The 23,065-nt window shown below is 40.6% G+C and overlaps 1 protein-coding gene and 1 long non-coding RNA gene across 6 annotated transcripts in view; one reads left to right on the top strand and one right to left on the bottom strand.

Moving 5' to 3' along the window:
* The window catches only part of LOC6040555 (zinc finger protein 423 homolog), a 91,354-nt gene extending 70,760 nt beyond the window's left edge, over positions 1–20,594 (top strand). Inside the window, exons 1-8 of one of the 5 annotated variants that reach the window (XM_038256065.1) lie at positions 634–1,289; positions 7,476–7,828; positions 16,236–16,378; positions 16,447–17,793; positions 17,854–17,973; positions 18,041–18,865; positions 18,928–19,287; positions 19,347–20,594. In XM_038256065.1, coding sequence (XP_038111993.1) covers positions 1,172–1,289; positions 7,476–7,828; positions 16,236–16,378; positions 16,447–17,793; positions 17,854–17,973; positions 18,041–18,865; positions 18,928–19,287; positions 19,347–20,013 — 3,933 coding nt within the window. In that variant the 5' untranslated portion in view covers positions 634–1,171 and the 3' untranslated portion in view covers positions 20,014–20,594. Of the gene's footprint in view, positions 1–633; positions 1,290–7,475; positions 7,829–13,146; positions 13,169–13,590; positions 13,615–15,858; positions 15,883–16,235; positions 16,379–16,446; positions 17,794–17,853; positions 17,974–18,040; positions 18,866–18,927; positions 19,288–19,346 lie in introns of those variants that run through there. The other 4 variants (XM_038256064.1, XM_038256068.1, XM_038256067.1 and 1 more) reach the window with 4 other exon arrangements.
* LOC119767447 lies at positions 7,413–8,386 on the bottom strand. Its single transcript, XR_005277520.1, has 2 exons — positions 8,006–8,386; positions 7,413–7,939 (listed from the first exon to the last, which is right to left on the bottom strand). It is a non-coding gene; the product is annotated as an uncharacterized LOC119767447 (long non-coding RNA).
* Positions 20,595–23,065: the final 2,471 nt, after the last annotated feature.

Here is a 23,065-nt window from a genome sequence, read left to right as displayed (position 1 = left end):
AAACAGAAACCCTCGGGTCGTCAAGTCGGGTCGTTCGGCGAATTTCGGGCGGTTGGCCCCACCAAATGGGCGGCATCGTTATATTTCTTTCGTCGTTTCTCTTTCCCACGTACACCACTTCACTGCCAGCCAGGGCGTCGAATTTGGTGCCGAGGCCCATAAATGCATACATTATTTGCTGCAGAGAACCTCCCCAGCAAACAAAATAACAGCAACAATACAACAAACGGGCAGAGTACATAAAGTCATGTACAAAATCCCCATCTGAAATCCCCATTGCCGAAAAGTGACGACGACCGACGCCCAATGGGGTACCCGAAGGTCTGACCAATGTGTGTAAATAAAAAAAAAATACTCACACACCACCAGCAATCATCATCTTTTTCGGGTGCGGAAGAAAGCAAAGCATGAAACATACCCACGAAAAAAAAAACTCTGAGGAGAAAAGACAAATCTGTGCGCTCCAACGGTTTTGGTATGAGCCAAAAGAAGAGAGCAACATAAGCAAAAAGAGAGAGAATGAGCGAGGAATCCCCACACAAATAATTCCAGCACACAACACAGTTGGCGCTGCTGCTACCTTTGGCTCTCCTCGGGGTTTGGCTCTCCAAGGCGTCGCAGTAGGCATTGGCATCGGCATCGGAGCACGACGGACACGGGCGCCTTCGACGACGACGACGAACCAAAGCATGCTGCTGCGAACGACGAAGAAGCACCAACATAAGAGCGCAACATAGTCCCTTGGCCTGCTGCTATGCTGCGAGGGGTTTAAGAGAAGATAATCGCGCGGAGAGTGAGAGAAGAACGCCACCAAACAAGCTAGCTAGCTGGCTAGAAGGACGCATCCGTGGATGAGCGGCGGTATTCGGGACCATAGAGTTCGATGCTATGTGTTACGCTTTCTTGTATATAGTTGGGCGCTGACGTCCCAACAGAGCTCAGTCACCAGTGATACGTTGGGTGCGGTGGTAGCCTTCGGAGCTCACCAGGGGGGATTTACAGTGGCTCCCACAAGTTTTTTTTTAATGTGAGACAAAGTGACAAAAAAAAGTAAAACTAGTGAAGATACGAAGAAACTAAACCAACAAAGCTACTGAATCATTATGAAATTGATCGAAGCAAACAAATTCAAGTGCAGTGTAACTAACTAAGTGCAAGTGCTAAACCATAGATGGCCATGAGAATGCTGTACCGTGGGCCAAGTTCGCGACTGGAAACGTTGATCGAAAAAATTCAGCAAGGCAGCAAGGACTACTACTACCATCATCCGCTGACGATGATGAGCCAAGGTGATAACTTACTGCCGATCCTAATTTAATATAAAAAAAAATGTTCGTACCCCATTTAGAAGAACATCAAACTTATGTAAAACCTCTAACGAACCAAGCATCTTCTGAGCATGTGCAAGATCGGCGAGCGACGGCTGCTGGAAGTGGTGAAAGGTTATTTTGTTTCGTTCTCCACCGCCTACTGAGGGCCACAGGACACGTGAGTTGGGTGCCAGCACACTACAGCCTGGTGGGGAAGGATCAAAATTCAAGAGACTTCAATGCGCGCAATGTTGCGTTATCCTGGCTGAAATTTTCAGGAATTTTATTGATATTATTGGGTTGAGTTATTTTGCAAGGGTTTTCAAAATTAAACAAGTTGATCATGGAGTTAAATTTACATTTAGTACAAGCAGTTCTCGTCCTTCAAATTGTTTTAACTTGTTATCTTTGAAGGGCAAAGGGCAGTTGCAAAACCAAAAAAAAAATCAGCACGAGTATAACATTTCCATTTTTTTTAATGTCTTATTAACATACAAGCCTTACCCGACAAACTTCGTTCTGCCTTTTTTTGTTTGTTGACGTTTTTTGCTTTTTTTGCTTATTCAGCCTCCTGTGATCAAAACATGATTTTACGTAACTTTCTCCATACAATTTTCCGATGCTCCGGAATCGGTTCCAGAGTGGCCAAAGTGTCAATTAGTTATCGTAAGAACCTTCCTTGAGCTTGTACGAACCCAACGCAACAAAAAGCACCTCGATCCAACGCTCCGTATTGAACTGATTTGCGTTCGAACAAAGCCGTCGAAATTTTTTATATATGTGTATAGATATAGATGATAGACAATAGCTTATAGGTTCCTTTAAAAAGAAACTCTAGATGACCGATTCTTCAGCTCCTTTTCAAAAAAATTCCAAGTTTTTTTCAGCGTTTTTGCTGTAGTGGCAAAATTAAAGAAGAAACCCCCCAATGTTATAACATATTTGGAAAGATAATTGATTTTCCTTAAAAGAAATATCATGCATAATTAACCATATAGTACCTGTGCTTCTCCTGAAATAAAAATGTAGCGTGACGGGACAACATCGTAAAACTGGACTTTTAAAAGGCACTCTACCAAAATCGCTACAGTTTTGCCAGTTTGATTTTTGAAAACTTTTGCTCTTCTACACATTATCGCAAATTAAAAAACGAATCTTTTGTTCTTTTAACTGAAAGAATTGGTTGAAATTTGAGTTTTTGCCAGCCATTTCTTTTCGTGACGGGACAACGAAAGGAGCTTATTTATGAAAAAACTCCTCTCCCGTTCAATGGCTTGCAGACCACATTTGGTCAATATTCTTCTCTTTTAAAATAAGAAAACGCATTTAAAGCACATTGCAATTATTGCATCATAATAAAAATGATTTTTATCATATTAAAAATCACATTGAATATTGAAAAATGTGACATTTTGGTGTAGCTTCTCTAAGAATCGGTCAGATTTATATTTTGGATAGAAAAGACGGATGCAGGAAAAACGAATTAAGCAAGGAGTTTCAAATACAATTCATCAGTGAAAAAAAAACCTTTTCGAAGCCTCAATTGGAGTCCATGCGCAAAGTAATTTAAAAAAAAATATGAATAATGGAATGTTTTCCTGTTAAGCACTTTTAAGCTTGTATTTTCAAAACTCAACAATGTGATATTTTGAGCTAATTTTATTCTACTACTAAACTTCACTTCAATGTTTTATGTTTTTCTTGTTTCATGTTTATTTTAATTTATCTTGTTTAGTTTATGTTTATTTCTAATCGTCTTTGGCTAATTCTTCTTTTAAAGATATCACTACCGTTTGCCCTTTTCATATTTTTCAGTTACTTACAGTTACTTTTCAAAATTTTACCATTATAACTTCAATTTTTTAAAATTAAGTTGAGGCATAGTCTGGGATATTACAAAAAAATACTGCATTGCCATTTTTACTAAAAATATAGTTAGTTGAAAGTAGTTAGCAAAAAACGGCCAAATTTTACCCCTGAAAAACGTCATTTTCAGAAAACAATGGATTGGATCGCAGAGATTTTAATACACTTTTGTGTTTGTAAATTGGCTGTTTCGTTGTTTCAGAAGGAAGGACAAAAAAATAAGCAACGAGGATCTGCCAAGTTGGACAAATACCAGGAGTGTGTAAAAATCGAATATTGCAACGTTGTGCATACACATTTTTTGCAATTTCGAAAACACCCCTTGAATTGGATTTGTCTTCAAATTATTTAATTCCTCGCTTTCTGTTGGCGTCCTTATGCTCAGTCAATGAGTCAATTCATCGTGTTTTTGTTTTTTAATATTCACCTAAGTACACTAAAAAATTAAAAAAAAAATAATAAGCCAAAACGTGTTTTAAAATGTATTTTACACTAGTTCAGGTGTTTTGCAATCATTAGTTTTCAAAAACTATAAGATTTGACGAAAATAAAAATTTGCAGCGAAAAAAAAACTTTGGCTATACTACACCCAGAATTGGGCATCGGCATACCAGAGGATAAAGAGCACGGAGAGTAAAATGGTACTGTGTGCGGACGGAGAGGATAAATCCCGAAATTACCGAGAGTACTTTACTCATGGGTTCATTTCCCAAAAAATAGTTCATCTATCAAAAAAAAAGCATCGGTGCCGAGACCCGAACCCAAAACCTTCGGCGTATTGAATCGTGCCTTTGCTGTATGGGCCATCTAGGTTCGGTGACTATGTGACGGTCATTTGTCCATATAAGCCACTCAATAGGATGAACTGTTTCAATGAACGAATGAACACGCGAGAGTTCTATACTCTCGCAAAATAGTACTTTCCTCACGTTTCTTTTCGGGAGGAATATCCCCTCGGACCTTGACTTTGGGTGTAGTAAATTCACCGTTCAAAACAGAAAAACATTGAAAAATGTTACTTTTTGATACTAATGTTGAAAAGTTCCGTAAGGTATAAATTTTCCATTCTGTTATTTTAGGTAGGGAAAAGTTGGGCTTTTCGTTTCTCCAACTTTTCGGTACCGTTATTTGGCGATAAACATTAAGTATATTAACCTTTAAAAACAAAAAAATATATTTAAAAATGTTACTTTTTGATACAAGTACTGAAAAGTAGAACTTTTCAGCACTGGCATTTAATATACCATTCTGTTATTTTTGGTAGAGGAAAAGTAAGAAGTTTCACGACGGACGGAAGGTGTAAAGTGCTTTAAAAAATGCAATATTTTTTATTTTAAATTAGATTTAATCCTAAAAATCAGGTAAAGTTGGTATTTCCCCTTTTTGACCTTATATTTCGTATTTCGAGGAAGAACTTTGTCGAAGAGTGCGAAGAGATTCATCTGCTCTATTTAAGAAAAATCAGAATGCTCAAAATCAAAATGCCAACATTCAAGGTGAAAAACGTCCCAACATGATCATTATCACAAGCGCTCACGGTGCGGTCAGGATGTTCCAATCAACGGTGATGGCTTCGTCGCACGGTCCAAACACAACAAGGAAAAACGACCCCATTAGAATCAATTAAAATCGTTTTTAATCTCGAAAACGCCACACGCGCCTGCCAGCCCAGGCTAAGATTTAGTGCAGGATAAGCGATAATGGGAGAGTCAACGACGAGGATGAGCATGATGATGATAGGGCCATGGAGAGAAAGAGGGTCCATTACCGTTCCTCATTGTATAGTGGGAGACGACGAAATGCGAAAAAGCCCACTTCCGGTCGCGCCACTCGGCACGCGTAAATGAATTAATAAAATCGCTTCTAATTTAATTGGCCGCGGTCGGGCCGAGGGAGTACGGTCCGGCGGCTGTCCCCAGAGAGAAAGAAAGAAAGAGCGTGTGCAAACAAACACTCGCCCAGCTGGAGCTAAAGTCAACTCAAGTGCGCTAATAAGGATGTGGAGTATTTAATTCATCGTCTTCTTTTTTTTATCACTTTGCCATCGACACGGGACTGTGACTCTGTTCCTTCATTGGAGGTGCGGCGAGGGGACAAGCCAAAGGTCAGTCCAGCTTCTTCCGTTTGGGCAGTCACGGATTTATACGGCGCATAGTGGGTCATACAGGGCAAAAAAAAATCATCATACTTTTATTGATAGATTTTAGCAAGTTATTTAAAAAAAGTAGTTTAAAAATTATAATCAAAATTCAGATGCTAACAGTGCAGCACGATGGTGACTTGCCCATCCCTCCGTCTCCAAGTGTGATATATCGTCTTAATCTTGATATTAAACTAATGTCATAATTGCTCTCGCTGGTCACGCTCGTTTGAAGAGGCGCATTCGTTTGACCAACAGCACAGTTAAATGAGTGATGATGGAGGGGTGGAGGAGGGAAAACTCTATGTTTCAAATGAGCTTCTGTAGCGCTTGCCTTTTGCCTTTGGTCTTTCACTCCGTCGATTAGGAGGCACAAAAGTGCCATGTGATGTGATGTGTGTGTGTGTGAGCTGAGGCGCACAACTTGTTGGATTGGCACCGGCTCCGGCGACGACGACGACGACGACGATATTGAGGAAGTGTGCTTTTAATTGGTGTTTCCTCTCGGTACAATTAGCGGTAATCGTATTCAAATTTGGTGTTATGGTTTGCCAGGGTTAGCGTGCGCGAGATCAAGGGGAGCGAATACATTGTTGAGAGAAGTCATGTTGTGGCACGTGCGAGGGCTTCTGAGGGAATTGTGTATTAATTAATAGGTTTGAAAAATAATGCTCAATGAAACAAATAACTTAAATATGTTTTTTTTTATTCCCCATTTTTATCAATGTGTTGAATTGACATTGAAATATGTTGTGTTTAGAATCAATTGTATAATCTTTATTTTTGTATTTAAATAAAACTGGAAATTTTCAGCTTATAACAAATTATGATTTTTGATAGAAAAAAGATTACTCTGGAAGCATAATAAATATTTATGACGTTAGAATGGTTTGAATTCAGCGCCGTACCTAGAGGGGGTATATTCTTTAAAAAAAAATCAATAAAATTAGACGCGCAATCAACTGAAAACAATTTTAAATGCAATTTCCAATCAATTCGAGCATGATTGAAAAAGTTAAAAATAATTTGAATTAATTCCACAAATATATTTGTTTTCTTAAAAGCTTAGGTTAATTGAAAACGAGTATTTGTAAAACAACCGTACTGATGTATAATGCATTTTCCAACACTTTTTTCATTGAAATATTAAGACCATGGCAAGTCAATTCAATTTTTCATATTTTTTTACCGTTACAGGTTAAACATTTTTACTTTTATTCTGTGCACCTACGTATTACATTTTATTTTCAATTTGGAGTAGCATCATTTTATTATTTTCAAATATTTTATAAATCCAGGAAAGTTCTTTTCTTATCTGCTTATGAAATCCATTAAAAAATCTATCCATCAGTTTAAATTATGATTTACCCTAGATTTATCCAATTTCAATGAGTACTTCAAAGTACTTGAGTACCTAAAATATGATGAAATACGTTAAAAACATTGTTATCATAAAACGGTATCAAATGTGTTTGAAAGTTTAAAATGATTTATCTATGAAATATTTTTTTATAGCACATCAATTTAAATCACAAGAAAAACAAATAAATTTACATGTTGAAAAAAATGTTGAAGAATTTGGGAGGGGCGTCTCACTGGCGCTTCTCCAAGAGCGCCATGGTCTCAAATTATTAATTTTTTTTTTCATGAATAAATGAGCACTCCAATCTGCTATCAAAAAAATCACTCATTCATAACAATCATCCTTGTTAAATGACATGAGAAATGCTGAAGCTTTCTGAATCACCTCTTACAATATAGCAAAGACTATCCTTATTATCACTTCGCAAAAAAACTGATTTGCCAAAACGAGCAAAAAAACACTGCGGCATGCATCACGCCAAATCCACCACAAATTGTGATTGATGCAAATGTATATTTCTTCATACGCTTAGAGCAGCGATTTCCTAGCCCTTCCATGTCCTTTCATATCCACTCCAAATGAGCAAGATAATAAAAAGGATCAACAAATCTACATATCCGTGCTTTCCCCCCTCCGGACACACCACGAAAGAAGAGAAAAAAGATGAAATGAAATGGAGCATCTCGCACTCACATCAATATAAATTTGCCATCATAAACAATCCATTACCTGATTATCGTCATCAATCTAATTATGACTTCCTTTTTATTCCTCCTCTCTCCCCTTTCCGAAACAGAACTCTACTCGTCGCACACGTCGTCCAGCTTTTCGCCGTCGATATCGGATGGCATGACGACGCCGAACTCGATCACCAACGACGGCGACCATCATCAGCATCAACCCGGATCGGCCAACGGAGGCACAGCAGATTCCGAGCAGGCACCGGCTGGACAGGACAAGCGTGGTGGCCATCAGCACCGACGGCACCACCACCACCACCATCGGTCGTCCTCCGCCGACAATAATAATAAAATAATTAAAAATAACAATCACACAAACAGCCACAGCAAGAATAATGACGGCACTTATCGGTGTCAGTTTTGTGATAAAACGTTTCCCCGGCTCGGCTACCTGAAGAAGCACGAACAGGTGAGTGTTGACCGTTGGCGGAACGTCGGAGATTTGCGCCTATCGAAAACATGCCTTGTCTGCGTCTGAGGACCCTGGGGTAATTGCGAAGGGGGGACATCATGCTTGCAACTATTTACGAAAACATTCGGAAATTACAGATAATTAGATCGATGCGTTTAATTAACCCTCACTCACCTTTCGATTGTGATTGTGCAAAAGTCGGCCTAGGCCAACTGGGATACGATAATTGCAACTCTTGGGCACCAACAAGCCCCATCCAAGCAACCGTTGCGGATCGGGCGATTTGTTGATTGATTGACTGGTCGATAATCGCTTCCCCTTCCCGTCCCCCTTGTATGATGATTGTTGTTTAATAAGTCCCCACAAACTGCTGCTGCCATGTCACTCGCAAGCCTGCTATTTTTATCGGCCGTGTATCTCTTTTTTTCCGCTGCACTCTTTTGAACTAAAAGTCAAAGGATCGAAGTTGGCGGTGAGTGTCGCGAAACGTGTGATATCGCGGATCAATCTTGATGTTTTACACTAAAGCCCTCGGGCGGGCGAATATCGCGTGTGTTTGTGTATGTAAGTATACGCACGAGGTTCAGTTTGAAGCCGTTCCGTAGCCGATCGGCGGATAATTGTTTCTCCTAGCTACTGACCGGCAGTGGGGTACAATGGGACGATTTTTGCGATTCCATTTTTATAACATAAACTGTTTTGTAAAACTAAATTTTTTCAGCTACGAAAAAAATAATTTAAAATTTGAAAAAGTCTGCAAGACACAATAACAAAACTAAAATAAACTTGTGTTTTTAGGGATACTGTATTCAAACCATGATATGTTCATCAACGAGACATTTCATAAATTAAAATATTAATCTTTGCACTGTAGCTTGGCTTTTGAAACGCCTTTTTGACGCACTTATGACAACAAGAATTTGAAAATCTAAGCAACCATTTATAAGAAGTTGTTTCCAATTTTCAATCGCTTTTTCCACAAAATTGGGCTACAAAATTCAAAATAGCGAGCGAGATTATAACACAGATATTACGAAAACCAAGTTTGTAAGCATAATTGCTCAAAGTTGTAAATTATTTCTACGTTTTCGTCGACAAAAATTAGTCTTATGGTGCTATAAATAACTCTGTCTTACATGGAAGTTTTAGAGATACTAATTTTTCAGTTTCTTCAGGGGTTTTCATATAAATTAAACAAAATTTATTTAAAATTACAGAAAAGTGCTAAATCTTAATGTCATACTTTGAGTATTATTTTGCATAAAATTAAGATATTCTACTCTTATTCAAACCAATCTCTTGAAAAGTATCAAATAAGTTTTGTTTCTTTTAAATTGATTTTTTCATGAATATAATTTACTAAACAAAAAACTAAAATAAATGCGGTTGAAAGAAATTAGAAAATACTAGTGAGAAATTCAACACCTTTAACTTTTGCCACGAGGCCAACAGCACTTTTGGACTAAATTTCGACATATTCGAAATCCTTGGGTAATTTCGCACTAGTTAGAGGTGTTGGAGTTGAAAATGTGATTTAAAAAAGATTAATAGAACATTTAAAAAACATCAATTTAAATTTTGATGGATGAAGTAGGCGAATACCCTTTTCACCCCTTATCCGAATAATTATAAAAACATATCCCAATTAAGATTCATTCAAAATGGCAAATCATCCAATCAAATTTAAAACTCCAACACTTCAAACTTACGTGGACTTTCAGAGAATTCCGAATAAAGTCCAGACTCGATTATCCGAAGGCCTCGGAAAAATTTTACTTCGTATAATCCATTTTCGAGCTTAAACTACACTAAAATAATTAAGAACTTTTAAATCCAAGATGGCGGATATATTATTTTTGTTTAAATGCAAAAAAATTGTACAAATTTGGGGTCACAGAACTCAAATTTGATGTTTAAAGTAAGAAAATGAAATAATACGAAACAACACATTTTTTCCGATGTCCCATACAAACCTACGGATAATCGAAACTTCTGAAAATCGAAGCTTCGGATAATCGAGTCTGGACTGTATGTCAAAATTGAGTCCAAAAAGTGCCGTTTGTTGGCATACAGGGCAAAAGTTAACGGCTTTGAATGTTTGGTGTAGATGGTAGAATGGTAAAACTTTGATAAAAACTGTGATTGGCAAATAAGGTAATACCGTAGGTCCACGGAATTACATTGTTTTTCTTTTTAGACGAAAAGTCTATACACTATTTTGCGCAAAAGTTTGGTTTATACTTTATTTGTTTGCTTAAAATTTAAATTATATATTCATCAATCTGAAAGTTCTTGCTGATAAAAAAAACCGTTCAACCCCATTATCTGGAGAAAATCCCCACCACGGAAAGATTGCCAAGGTGAGGTGCAACGGCGTCCACGAGGTGCGCCGGCGACAAAACATGAGCATCAGCAGCGGAAAAATAGCAATTTTAATCGACTGACTTAATGGTGTCCGATAATTGCTCATTGGTGAAATCAAAGTGACCCGCGCCACCGCCGGTCATGAGAAGTGGATCGACAGCAGTGCCGTTTTTTTATTTCTCCTTATCTGCTGTCCTGCGAGCAATGCCTACTACAAGTCGGTGCAAATAGTTTAAAACCGGAACGTCATTTTGTAAAATAATTGCGCACTTTTTGCGAAAGTGAACTGTGATAACGTTTTTCTTAGAAGAAGATAGTTTTCTACGCTGATTTGTGCAACAAAGTTTGAACAGTTTTGAAGTAAAGTTCTAAGACTGCGCAGTCACTCAACCTTCGAATTACGCTTTCCTGTCAGGTATGGAGGGAAGCAGCAATTTGGTTTGATGTGTTCATAAATATTGCAGAGCACAGCACAATTTTTCTGTACCCCGTTGTGGCGGCGAAATCGTTGTGATTCTGTACCAGTTTGGAGCGTCATCGGAAGGTGCATTCTTCTCCGACAAAGCATATCGCATCCATCTTTTGCGCCTTTCCAAAGTGGGTACACATACAAAAGAGAAGAAATGAGAGGCCAACGATTACGGGCCCAGCATTCTACCAGTGTTGTCGTCTCGTTTCTGCTCTCAAGCCAACGCGAACCATCTCATTAGCATAGTAATATGGCAGCAAAGAGTACAAGAGCGATCATTCTTCGATCTCCGCCGCTCGCTCGATTTATGGCGAGAGGCCATGTTCGTTGTGTTGGCTCTCGACACCGTTCACCAATAGCGCGATTGATCAGCACTCCGTTGCGTTGGTTGGCTGGCTGTTGGAGAACTCGTCACGTCACTCGAATATGATTTATGTTTTAATTGATCAACTCGCGATCGCGCACCTTTCGATCGATCGCTCATTCGTGTGAAGTCTCTTTTATGGCATTAACACCTCTGTCTCTCTGGTGACTAGTGCGCGATTTAATTAGTACCTTGTTATTGGTTTTACCATATAGAGCAACGTGCCTCCGGCCGGGGATGGGGGCACCTTAAGGAATCGATGAAGACGCAGCATGAAATTGTGTTAATCAGCTTTGAAGAGCGATATGAACCATGTAAATCCGATGATTCCATAATACTCTCCGGATGAAAAAAATAAAATCAAAAACATTTTTTATGTTTTATGAGAAAAGAGAAAAGATTTTTTTTATTCTACTACAAAAAAATTCCGTCTGAAATTTTTAGAAAAAGCTAAACTGAACACGTCACCATGCACCAAGCATTATAGCACTCATTTGGTTGATGAAAAGTTAAACTTTTCCGCACTTATTTCGAAAAGTAATACTTTTTAACACTGTTTTGGTTTTTGAGTTGGAACAAAAACACGGACGCCTGAAACGGAAAAGAAACAAACGTTCCACTTGAAAATCGTATTTAGAAGTTTTTTTTTACATTCAATTGCAAAAAAAAGTTGTAGAACTCGATTTTTCCAGCACTCGTCGTCTTTGTCTAACTCTGCTTTGGGTTGTCGAGTTTAGCTTTTTCGTTGCAGAAAATACTATTTTCTAGTCCGTCGATTCAGAGCAGATTTCTATCTGCTTCATATTTTTCAGTCTCATAATTTAATAACTTACATCAATATTTAAGCTTCTTCTAAACCTCTTTTCAAAAAGTCTCCAAAAAATCAAAGGGAAAAAAATGTTGTCAAAAATTAAACAGCATTTTGGAGTGAGTTTTTTTTTCACAAATTAGATGTTACTTCTAATTTTAGCTCAATTTAAAAAATAAGCAAAAAGTATCACAAAATGCTTTAATGATGATGACAGTTATGCTAAACTCATTTGGGACTAATCGAGACGTCTATTTTTTCCATGATTATGCAAAATATTTGAATATTTTTTTTTGGTTGCGAATAGTATAGACATTGGACAACTTGTTGTTGTTAACTTGCCTTGAAATTTTCTGACATTTTTAAGCACAAATAATAAAAGCTGATTGATTGGCGAAGATTATCCTTGCTCAAACAACACGTGAAAATACAAATTTGCCTACATGCTGTAAGTAATTCAACAGAGTGAATTGATTTGCAACAAGACTTGGAGTACTCAAATCACCCTTCTTTAGCAATTCTCAACTCTCGTTCTAAAGATAAAGAAGACATGTCCAAGGTACACCGCATCTGGAACCTCTCGTTCTCCTTACTTCAGCCGAATTGTTTGTAAACTTTTCTAAGAAAGTTCAACATAATCGTACAAACAGAAACACAGAAGAAGTCAACCCTCTCTTATGCCAGCAGACACCACAAGATAGAATAGAAGATGCTCACATTCAAGAAGGTGATGCAAGAAGTCTCCAAACAACACCGCAGACCCCAGAGCCGACTGGAGGTGAGACAATTAAACCATCACCAAGCAGCAGCAAGCATAACCGAAGCATGCCTGCGGGGCACAAAGCAGGCTACGACAACATCGTTAAGCCATGTTACTCCTCTCGTTTGATGTCAAAGGTTGTGACTTCTGGCCGGATCTCATGTGCAGGCATGGCTTGCTGCCTGTGCCGCGTCGTCTCCACAGCCTACTGGTGCAGATTTCGGTGGAAAACGAAACCAGTCAAAAGTCTTGCGAGGAAAAGCTGTCGCAATGGGTCGTTTCGTTTGTGGTTCTTGTTTCTGGACGAGTCGTCCGCCGCCGCCGCAGCACATTAAGTCAAGACAAATCTTGTCCAAGAGAAAGCATCTTCCTCTGAATAATTTCTTTATTAGGCATTGTTTTGAAGTTTTTGCCTCACTTCTGGAAACTCGCTCTTGTCCTCACCCTTTGGTCAGTTACTTTCAAGGCAGTTGGAGCTAGTTTTTTTTCTGTTCACCTTTTCAGCGAACCTGTCTCCAAGGAACTAGTCTGCCGTTGCACTTCCAGGAAAATGGCACAACCCGCGCTCCAAGGTACCCAAGCTCTCGCAAGAGTCTCTTTATAAATTCATTCACGTTATGAGCAGTTCATTTGCGAACGCGCTCGCGCTCACTCGAGATTCAAAAGGCCAAGAATTATGAGCAGAAACCACACGGGCAAAGGGGCAGTCATAATTGCAATTATCCCTATTTTGGCCGCGGGCGCATTCCCTCGCGCCCGCTGGTGAGACAATACAAATTTTCGACATTCCGCGCTTGTCGTCGATCTATACGCGGAATAGGTAGTCGTTGTGGCCACCGGGCTCGAAATGGTCATAATAGAGTAATCAAAGTGGTGTGGGCAACTCGGCAGCACTTCATCATTAGTTGGGATGGAAGAGCTTCTCGAAGGACCAGTAAGAACTAGTTGGTCAACCCAACTGGGTCTATCTCTACTTCAAAGATCTTTTCAATATACTTGGAGAAGTTCGACAATTCCCGTGCGTTGATTGATCAAGGAACAGTCGTGATTGTCGGTGTTTTTTTTTTGTTTTTTAATTTGTCTCTGCACCAGACTCTAAATCGCTCACAATTCATATTTTAAAGATGTTTCAGAAATGTTTAAGCAATATTCTTTGTCATACTGGTCATGTCTGTAACATAACCATCTGCACTTCTTTTTAATCAAAACAGAAATCTGGATATTCTTTTTAAACAAAATTTAATTTCTTGCTTTTTGAGTGTTTTTGAATCCGCCTTGAATCAGGGGAGTTGTTCTCTAAAATTTTGCAATTTTGACGTACAATTTTGGGAGCTGGTCATACAAAATGTATGAAATTCTGTGTCTTGAGAAAGGGTTTTGTGATAAATTTTGTGTGTTCGGCGAAAGTTGAATGTTAGGATTAGAAATTTTAGGAACAAATCAGTGGAACTTTTAGTGATAAGAAATAAAATTCCCAAACTACGTATTTAATTTTTATTATTTGTTTGCGATGACTGAAAAAGACATCATCTGAACAAAAAAAAATATTTAAATATCATTTATTAAATCGAAATCGAATTTACAATGGAAAAGTACTTAATAGTTTGTTTTGAAAAAATGTACAGTTTTCCAGTTATAGCTTCTTTTAGGTAAAATTTGTCGATTTCTTTTCGTTTTTTTTTTTTTTTTTGCATTTTAAAAATACTTCTTGAAAGAGAAGCCCTTTTGAAAAGCTGAGAAAACACCCTTCAATTTTCTCTCTTGAACATTGAAAATCGGGAAATTAGTTTCTGATATACAGCCTAACAAAGAATTCGAATCGATGATTTTATCCAAGTGCCACCTAATTAGCCTGTACTGACGAAATCTTGTAAACCATTCGTCCAGTTTTTAATGTGGAAAAATGAAACTTCTGCGAAATGTTCTGATCTTTTCAATAAACATATTTCGAAAATTGTATATGGAACTAATGGTACATCCCAATCAACAATACAAAGAAAGGTCGATTTGTGAAATCGTAGGGATCCACCCCCAAAAAGCAAAAAAAGAAACTTTTGTTTAGGCCGATGCAAATATTTTTAAAAGTTGTTGTCCCTCGGCTCTGGCCGAAGTCGAGGGGGGGGGGCAAAAAAATAAAAAAATATAAATATTAAAATAACATGCCATTGTTTCAACATTTGCATGGAAAAAGTGTTTTAAAATGTATTTTACACTAGTTCAGTTGTTTTGCAATAAAAGTTTTCAAAAAAGTAAAATTTGACGAAAACAAAGTTTTAGCGAAAAAAAAATTTAGCGATAAAAGACATCGAAAATTTTCAAAAATTCAAAAGATTTTTGAATCAACCCAAACATGCTAAAAATGATTCTAAACGCAGGGGAATTCATTTTAAATTGATTTTAACTAATTGCACTTAAATTTTCATAAAAATAATGAAGTTTTTTGAAAAAATATTTTTTTGCCCCTGATTTTTCGGGCCAACTTTGAAGGGAGGGGGGGGGACAAAAACTTTAAATAAAATTTGTACCAGCCTTATTGAACCTTAACAAAAAAAAACATCAGAATTTGAATTTGTTGAAGTTGATTTTCAGGAAGTTGTTGTTGCCGTAGGAGTCAGTGGGGTCGGCTCTTGTGAAAGTTGAAGTCGGAGTTGTTAAATCTCCAGTAATCTGAGTCACTTGAAAAGCAGTGATGGTTTTTTTTATGCTATCAATAAGTTTTTAGTTAGAAACAGTTTTGTTCGTTTTTTTTTTTTTTCGTTTTATGTCGTTGATCCTAAATACGATATCAAAAATAAACGAAAATGATTTGGGATTATGTAATCCTAGATGACGGTCAATATGTCCAGTTTTATTTCAAAATTTCACGCAAGAGTAAAGTATAATTTTCAACAAGTGCAAAATTTGAAGAAAAAAAATATTAAAAATCAGCTCCACCAAGGCACGCCAACAATGCGGCCCCAAAACAAGTCTCCCTTCGTCGTCATAATTCTGCCCATCGACGGTTGGTGACATCGAACGAAACACATCCTTCCTGGACAGACCAGCAGCAGCATCGAACGCGCGCGCCTTTGAAGCCTCGAAAAGAAAGAGATTCCAACAATGAGATAACGTGTCGTGAAGATGACGACATTCTTTGGCACTTATTTTTCTGTCAAAAAGAATTTTGATTTATGGAAGAGTGGCCGTCGTAGCAGGCGAGCGAGCGAGCGCATAAATAAATATTCTACCGCCCCGGGCGTTTATGACGGGTCCGTGGCCGGACTGCAACTATTTCACCTATTTCGCGGTTCGCGATTCCCGATTGCAGTTTTCATAATTTTTATAACGATTATTTCCACACCGGGGACCACCACCATGAACTCTCACGCCGCAGATCGCGGCGCTCGTGGAATGTTTCAATATTTCTGTGTCCGATTCAAGTTTTGTTTTTTTCTTGCTTTTGCTGTCTCCTTATTTATGGTGACGTTCCTTTGCGCCGCCTTTGCGAAATCCCGGAGTCTCCGATTCCGCGCTTGGGATGGTTGATTTATTCAATTTTCTCCACGCTACCGCGCGCGCTCCCTCGGGGGAAGACGACACCACCTTTCGGTTAGAAGTTTGCTCATTTTCGTTCTTTTAAATCTCTTGTTTTCCCTGCAGAGCCATACCGAACATATGCCATTCAAGTGTGAATACTGCGCTCGTTTGTTCAAACACAAGAGGTCACGGGACCGTCATACCAAGCTGCATACGGGAGATCGGCGATACCGGTGCCCTCACTGCGAGGCGGCATTCTCCAGAAGGTAAGGAGGTTTAGGTGGGAGGTTGTAGAAGGTATTAACGTTCAACTCTTTTTGTTTCTCTCCCGCAGCGATCACCTGAAGATCCACATGAAGACGCACGACAACCAGAAACCTTTCCAGTGTACGATCTGTAATCGGGGCTACAATACGGCGGCGGCCCTGACCAGTCACATGCAGAACCACAAGAAGCAGATTGCGCTGACCGGGAGTCCAAACCTGACGTACAGTCCTCGGTCGACCAGTTCGCTGTCGAGCAGTGCGTCGAATCCCAAGCGGAAGTTTTCGCCGTATGAACAGAACCTGATGATGATCAATCGCTCCAAGTTGCTCAAATCCGGTGAACTCACTTGCATCTACTGCACGCGAACAGATTTCGCAAACCTGGAGCAGCTGGGAGCTCACGTACAAACCATGCACAGTAATCTACTGCTTAATGAGAACAACTTTCATCGTATGCCGACCTCGCCCGATGCCCTCCTTTCGTATCCGCCAATATCCTGCGAGTTTTGCACCATGAAGTTCCCTACTGTTCCGATGATGTTCAACCATCTCAAGACAACCCATCTGGACCGGATCAACAGCCCAAAGAGCTATCTGGAACAGTTCAACAAGAATCTCATGAACACGTACACCTCGTTCTACGGATCATCAGCCTTCCTCGAAGACAAACACGAGCCCAACGCGGAAGTTAAAAATGAACGTCCCAGCAGTGAGAAAAGCGTCCGGGATGAAAACGGCAACGAAGAGGCGACCGCAGCTTCACCACCACCAATAGAACCCAAGGTCATCAAACAAGAGAAAAAGGATGAAAACGACAACTCCCAGGACGCTGCCGATCACCAGGAACAGCTCGCTCCAACCGACCTGAGTCAACCGCGCATGAAGCGACTCAAGCTGGAGCACGAGAACCATTCGACCTCGTCCTCCTCAAGTCGAGATATAACCCGCGAAGCGGAAAAAGACACCACCCCAGTGTCGAACCTATCAACCGCTCCGGGCGCATATCTCTGCAACCAGTGCAACGCCGCCCTGCCCGATTTCGAGTCCTTCCGAACCCATCTGAAAGCTCACCTCGAGCAGGGCTCAACGGCGTCCTCGTTCGTGTGTCAACAGTGCGGCGCCACCCTGGCCGACCAGCAGGAACACGAAAAGCACGTCACCGGGCACTACCTGGTGGCCGGAGCGGAGTACCAGTGCGAACCCACCTGCAGCAAGTCGTTCGCCAAGGCCGAAGAACTGCACAAACATCTGTACGACTCGCACACCCAGGTCCTGTACAAGTGCGTGCTGTGCGGCGAAACCTTCGACACCAAGGTCACCATCCAGGTCCACTTTGCCGTGGCCCACTCGAACGAGGTCAAGCTGTACCGGTGTTCTGCTTGCGCCGAGGTGTTCCGCGCCGAACGGGACTTTAGGTTAGTTCGTTTGCACGATCTGATCTTGCTTCATCCTACTAACGATTCTTTCTTTTGTAGACATCACATCCGGACGCGTCACATCACTTCCGGTGCGGTTCAGTGCGTCTTCTGCCGCGTCGTGTGCACTTCCGAGCTGGAAATGCAGTTCCATCTGGCAGCCCACGCTCGCAAGTTCAAGTGAGTTAGACAAAACCATCTCTCCCTTGCTTTCATTCTTAAAATTTACCCAATTTTACCCTCCCAGATGTCCCGCCTGCCCGGAATCGTTCCACGTCGAGTTCCTGCTGGACCGTCACATGCAAACCCACCACAGCCAGAAGGAAATCTCGAACGCGGCTGCCGCGGGAGCTTCAAGCACCACGGTCAACAACCAACCCACAAACAGCACCAACCTGGACTATCTCCAACTGCACGGACAAATGGCCGCGGCAGCAGCGGCCGCCAACTGGCAAAATCTGTACGCCGCCAACAAGTTCTACAACCCGCTGCACGTGGACACGCTCAACCCGATCAAACATCCCAACTTCCTGCACGGCTTCTACGACAGCCTCAACAAGTCCCACGCCCAGCGCTACCTGGACCAGTCCAAGAAGGGCTTCGTCAGTCCCAACAACAACAACAACAACTCCCAACAGTCCAAAGCGGCTCTTTTGAACCTGTACAACCAGCAGCGTTCGGCGGCCATGAACGGTCTCTACTCGCCCGATCACAATCCCGCATCCCAATCGGCCCAAACCGCCGCCAACGCTGCCCCCGCGACGACCAACAAATCTCCCCAGATCTACTCACCAACGGCTTTGCTGCACCGCTACGGACTCAACTCGTCCGGTTCCGGCAGTGGTTCGACAGCCAACAGCAACAACGGAAGCGCTTCGGCCGTTGCAGCACCGGAAAAGGCGACTTCCTCCAACACCAAGAACAACACCGTAAACTACTACAGCTGTGGAATCTGCGAGCGAACGGACTTTAGCACCGAGAACGAGGTCCAGACGCACCGTAAGATCGTGCACAACCTCAAGACTGGGGTGAGTCTGCGGTGTGCTTACTGCAGCGGGGACTTCCGGTCAAGGTAAGACTTTTGTCAGCAAAAGAAAAACAGTTCAAGTTATCAATATTATTCCTAACTTACAGAAACGAGCTGGAGAACCACATGAAAATCGCTCACAACACCGGCGGCAAGCACAAGTGTCTGATCTGCGACGAAATCTTCCCGTCACCAGCGGTCCTGGCGGAACACAAGCTGACCCACTGCAAGGTGGGCGCCTCCGGCCGATGCTCGCACTGTCCAACGACTCTGCCCGATGTGCACAGCTTCAAGGCCCACCTCTCCCAGCACATTCAACCGGCGTCGGCGACTTCCTCGACGTCGTCAACGGGGAAGAACGAATCCAACGGAACGAGTTCCGGCCAAGAACAGGAACGTTTCCCGATCCAGTGCATCTGCTGTCGCCAGACGCTCAACTCTGAGTTTGAGATTAGCTTGCATGCAAAGTAAGATTCCACCCAAAATCCTCAAACTTCTGAATTACAACGAGTTCCTTCCCCCACAGATTCCACACCAAGTCCAGCGAAACCAACGAGAAAACGTGCGCCCTCTGTCTGGAACCGCTGGCCAACGGCCAGGACGCCAAGATCTGCGAAAGCTGCCTCAAGCGGCACAACTTTCCCTCGAAGCTGCTCTCAATCAACAACTTCATCAAGTCATCGTCGAACTCCACCGCGGAAGACCCCACCAGCCACCATCACCAACACCATCCGCCTCCCACTCTAAGTCAATCCCCCGCCCAGTGCAACCTGTGCAAGAAGCACCTCTACGACGGACAAAAGCTCCAGGAACACCTGATCGATCACACGTTCGCCGGCTGTGAAGATCGCGGCTTCGTGTGCTATCTCTGCTCATCGGTCTTCACCTCGTCCGGAGGACTGCAGACGCACATGGACCAACACGGTCCGCAGGCCAAGCCGTACGATTGTAACCACTGCGACGAAGCGTTCTTCTTCCGGGCCGAGCTGGAGCATCACCTGATTGACCACGAGCTGGGCAAGGTACATCTGCCGGCAGCGTTCGTCCAGGAGGAACACGCGCGGACGAGCCCGCCGGAGATTAAGCCGGAAATTGTCGAGGCGATCGTGGAGAAAACTACTCCAGCTGACGCCGATCCGGAAAGTGGTTCCGAACAGGAAGGGGAATCGTCGCTGGGGAGGAACCGGAAGTGACGGAACGGGAAGAGGGGGAAGAGGATGACGAAGAGGTGGCGGATGATGATGACGAGTACATTGAGGTGGAGCACAACGTGGAGGAGAGTGCAAAGGAGGATCGTAAATCGATCGAGTGCTCGCAGTAGAAGCTTCGTGTAGATAAATTATGTAGAAAATTAAGCGTAACGATATTACTATTACAATTGATAAAGTTTGAAAAGAACAATTAGATACACAACGCAAAACATTCCACGCACCGTAGAACATGTGCGCATATCAGAAGAGGAAAGGGCTTTTTTATTAGTTTTAACATTATTGATGATAGAGGCATTCATTGTTAAGTTGGTAATTTATTTTTGTTTTGCTAAGAAATACTCAAACTATTGATGATAGCGACAAGACCCAGTGAGTGCAGCTGGCTCGTGGCTGCTTGGTGTGTTTATAATTATTGTTAATTTGCATTTTTGTAGTTAATGCTCATGTAGAAGGTGACAGCGCGCTTTCTTCGAAAGAGTCTATCCGAGGTAGTATCTTGAATATTTATAAAATATATCACCAAATCAAGCAAGTACCAATAAAGTATCCTAGACACATTGCAACGGATTGCGAAATTTATGCTTCGAAAAGCCCTCTAAATACAAATTCGACAAAAATGACTAAAATGGCCGAAACGACAAAAATGACCAACATTTCCAAAACTTTCCAAATGACGAAAATTAAAAAAAAAAAAACAAAAGATGAAAATGGCCTTTATGACCAAAATGACCTAAATAAAAAAATACCAAAATGAACAAAACTATCAAAACTTCTCAAATGATCAAAACTTCCCAAATGACCAAATGACCAAAACCGAAATAACCAAACTGACAAAAGACGAAAATTATCTCAATATTTTGACCTTAATAACCAAAATTTCCCAAATCACTCAAATGACCTCGACAAAAATGACTAAAATGGCCGAAACGACAAAAATGACCAACATTTCCAAAACTTTCCAAATGACGAAAATTAAAAAAAAAAAAACAAAAGATGAAAATGGCCTTTATGACCAAAATGACCTAAATAAAAAAATACCAAAATGAACAAAACTATCAAAACTTCTCAAATGATCAAAACTTCCCAAATGACCAAATGACCAAAACCGAAATAACCAAACTGACAAAAGACGAAAATTATCTCAATATTTTGACCTTAATAACCAAAATTTCCCAAATCACTCAAATGACCAAAATAAACAAAATTATGAAAATTACCGAAATGGCGATAATGACCTGAAACGACCAAATTTCCGAACATTCAAAATGAATAAATTGACCAAAATTTCCAAAACTTCCCTAATAACAAAAATTACTAAGAGATGAAAATGACCAATATTATTAAAATTACCAAAACTACCAAAGCCAACTAAATTAATAAATTTACCAAAATGATACAAATGTCCAAAACTTCCCTAATAACCAAAATGACCAAGAGACGAGAATGACCGAAATGACGAAAATTTCCAAAACTATCAACATGACAAAAACGGTCAAAATGACCAAAATTTTCAAAATAACCAAAACTTCCCAAATGACCAAAAGACGAAAATGGCAAAAATGACCAAAAGACGAAAATTACCATTTTTTTTTTAAATGGCCAAAAATTAAGTATACCTACCCACAAAAACTAAGTAAAATTGAGTTACCCAAATTAGATGAGATGACGTTTTAAGCACTCAGGTGCTACCTCGAAAATTTACTGATCGATTCCTACCGCAGTTTGCGCATCCAACGCCCGATTGTGATTGTGTTTTTAGTGGGCGTTCAAGCAGAATATATGGTACGTTCGATAGAAGAGCCGGTGCAAACTGAGTTAAGAACGCCATTTTGTGCAGCTAACAATGCCTCACCTTTTGACCTTTACAGATCTCCAAAATTCGATTTCAACCCTGAGATATTTAATAAAAACCGAAAAAACTCCGTGCGTTGTTGTCCCTCTTCATATAAAATAAGTTTCAATCTTGTCACTTCCTGAAAATTAATGTAAGTGCGACAACTGGTCAAAGGAATTTTATTCAGAACGCGTTTGACGCACGTACAAGTTAGACTACCGTAAACATTCGTAATTATATCTCGGGACTCAGGCAACCAATTTCAACCAAACATCGGGACAATGCACAGAATGGTCAGCCAAACAAAACGTGTCTGTTATTGTTTACATTGCGTGCTCTAGATTTTGTTTATTCGAGGTCAAACATTAAAACGCGTTTTTCTCGGAACGTCGAAATGGCGGGTGCGACAAGATAGCACGACGACGTCGATTTGTTAGTGTGCGTGGAACTTGCATGAAACTGAAAAAATATCGAGTGCGGCACTAGAGTTCCAAGATGGCGGCGAAACTCGTGCGGAACTAACCCTCAAACGAACGTACCAATAGTATACCGTTCAGCGAAGTCCAACTCTGGAGTTTTTTTTTTTTTTTTTAAAAAAAAGGACCATTAAACAAAATTTTCAGTTTTTGCTTTTTGGGTGTTTTTGAATACCCCTGACTCAAGGCGGTTTTATAAACACTTAAGAGCGAGTCCACGAGCAAAGCATACCCATCTCGCATCGACCTCACCAATCTGCCTGAAATTTTCAGGGGTTGTTTGTACATATATAACTAGCATCTGGCCAAAATATGAGCACTCTAGGTCAACGGGTCAACTTTCATTTTTTAAAGGGTTAAAATGCCTCAAAATAAACATTTTTATGCATTTTTTTTATTGTGAAATTGTCTCAGGAACACGAATATGATAAAATTATCACCAGAAAATGGGATCTAAGAGGTCCCCAGAGCAAAAATTTACAACCAAAAAATTCACTAAAAGTAAAAGTGACAATTTAATATGTTAAACTGCCTTACCCAAAGCGTTCTCAGTCTCAGATGGTAGTCCCAGATGTCCTCTACAAGCTGCAGGTTGAACCGAGTTGATATCTGGATGGAATTTTTTTTATTTGAGTTTGAAAATTATGCTATTTTTTCACTAAAATGCCAATAACTCCCTTTAAAATAAACCAATTTGGATGCTCTATCCTGCATTTTGTTGCAT

This window comes from Culex quinquefasciatus, chromosome 2 (genome assembly GCF_015732765.1).
Source record: "Culex quinquefasciatus strain JHB chromosome 2, VPISU_Cqui_1.0_pri_paternal, whole genome shotgun sequence".
Taxonomy (NCBI): Eukaryota; Metazoa; Arthropoda; class Insecta; order Diptera; family Culicidae; genus Culex; species Culex quinquefasciatus.
Note: the sequence above shows the minus strand (reverse complement) of the source record. Positions and strands in the feature narration are given on the sequence as shown.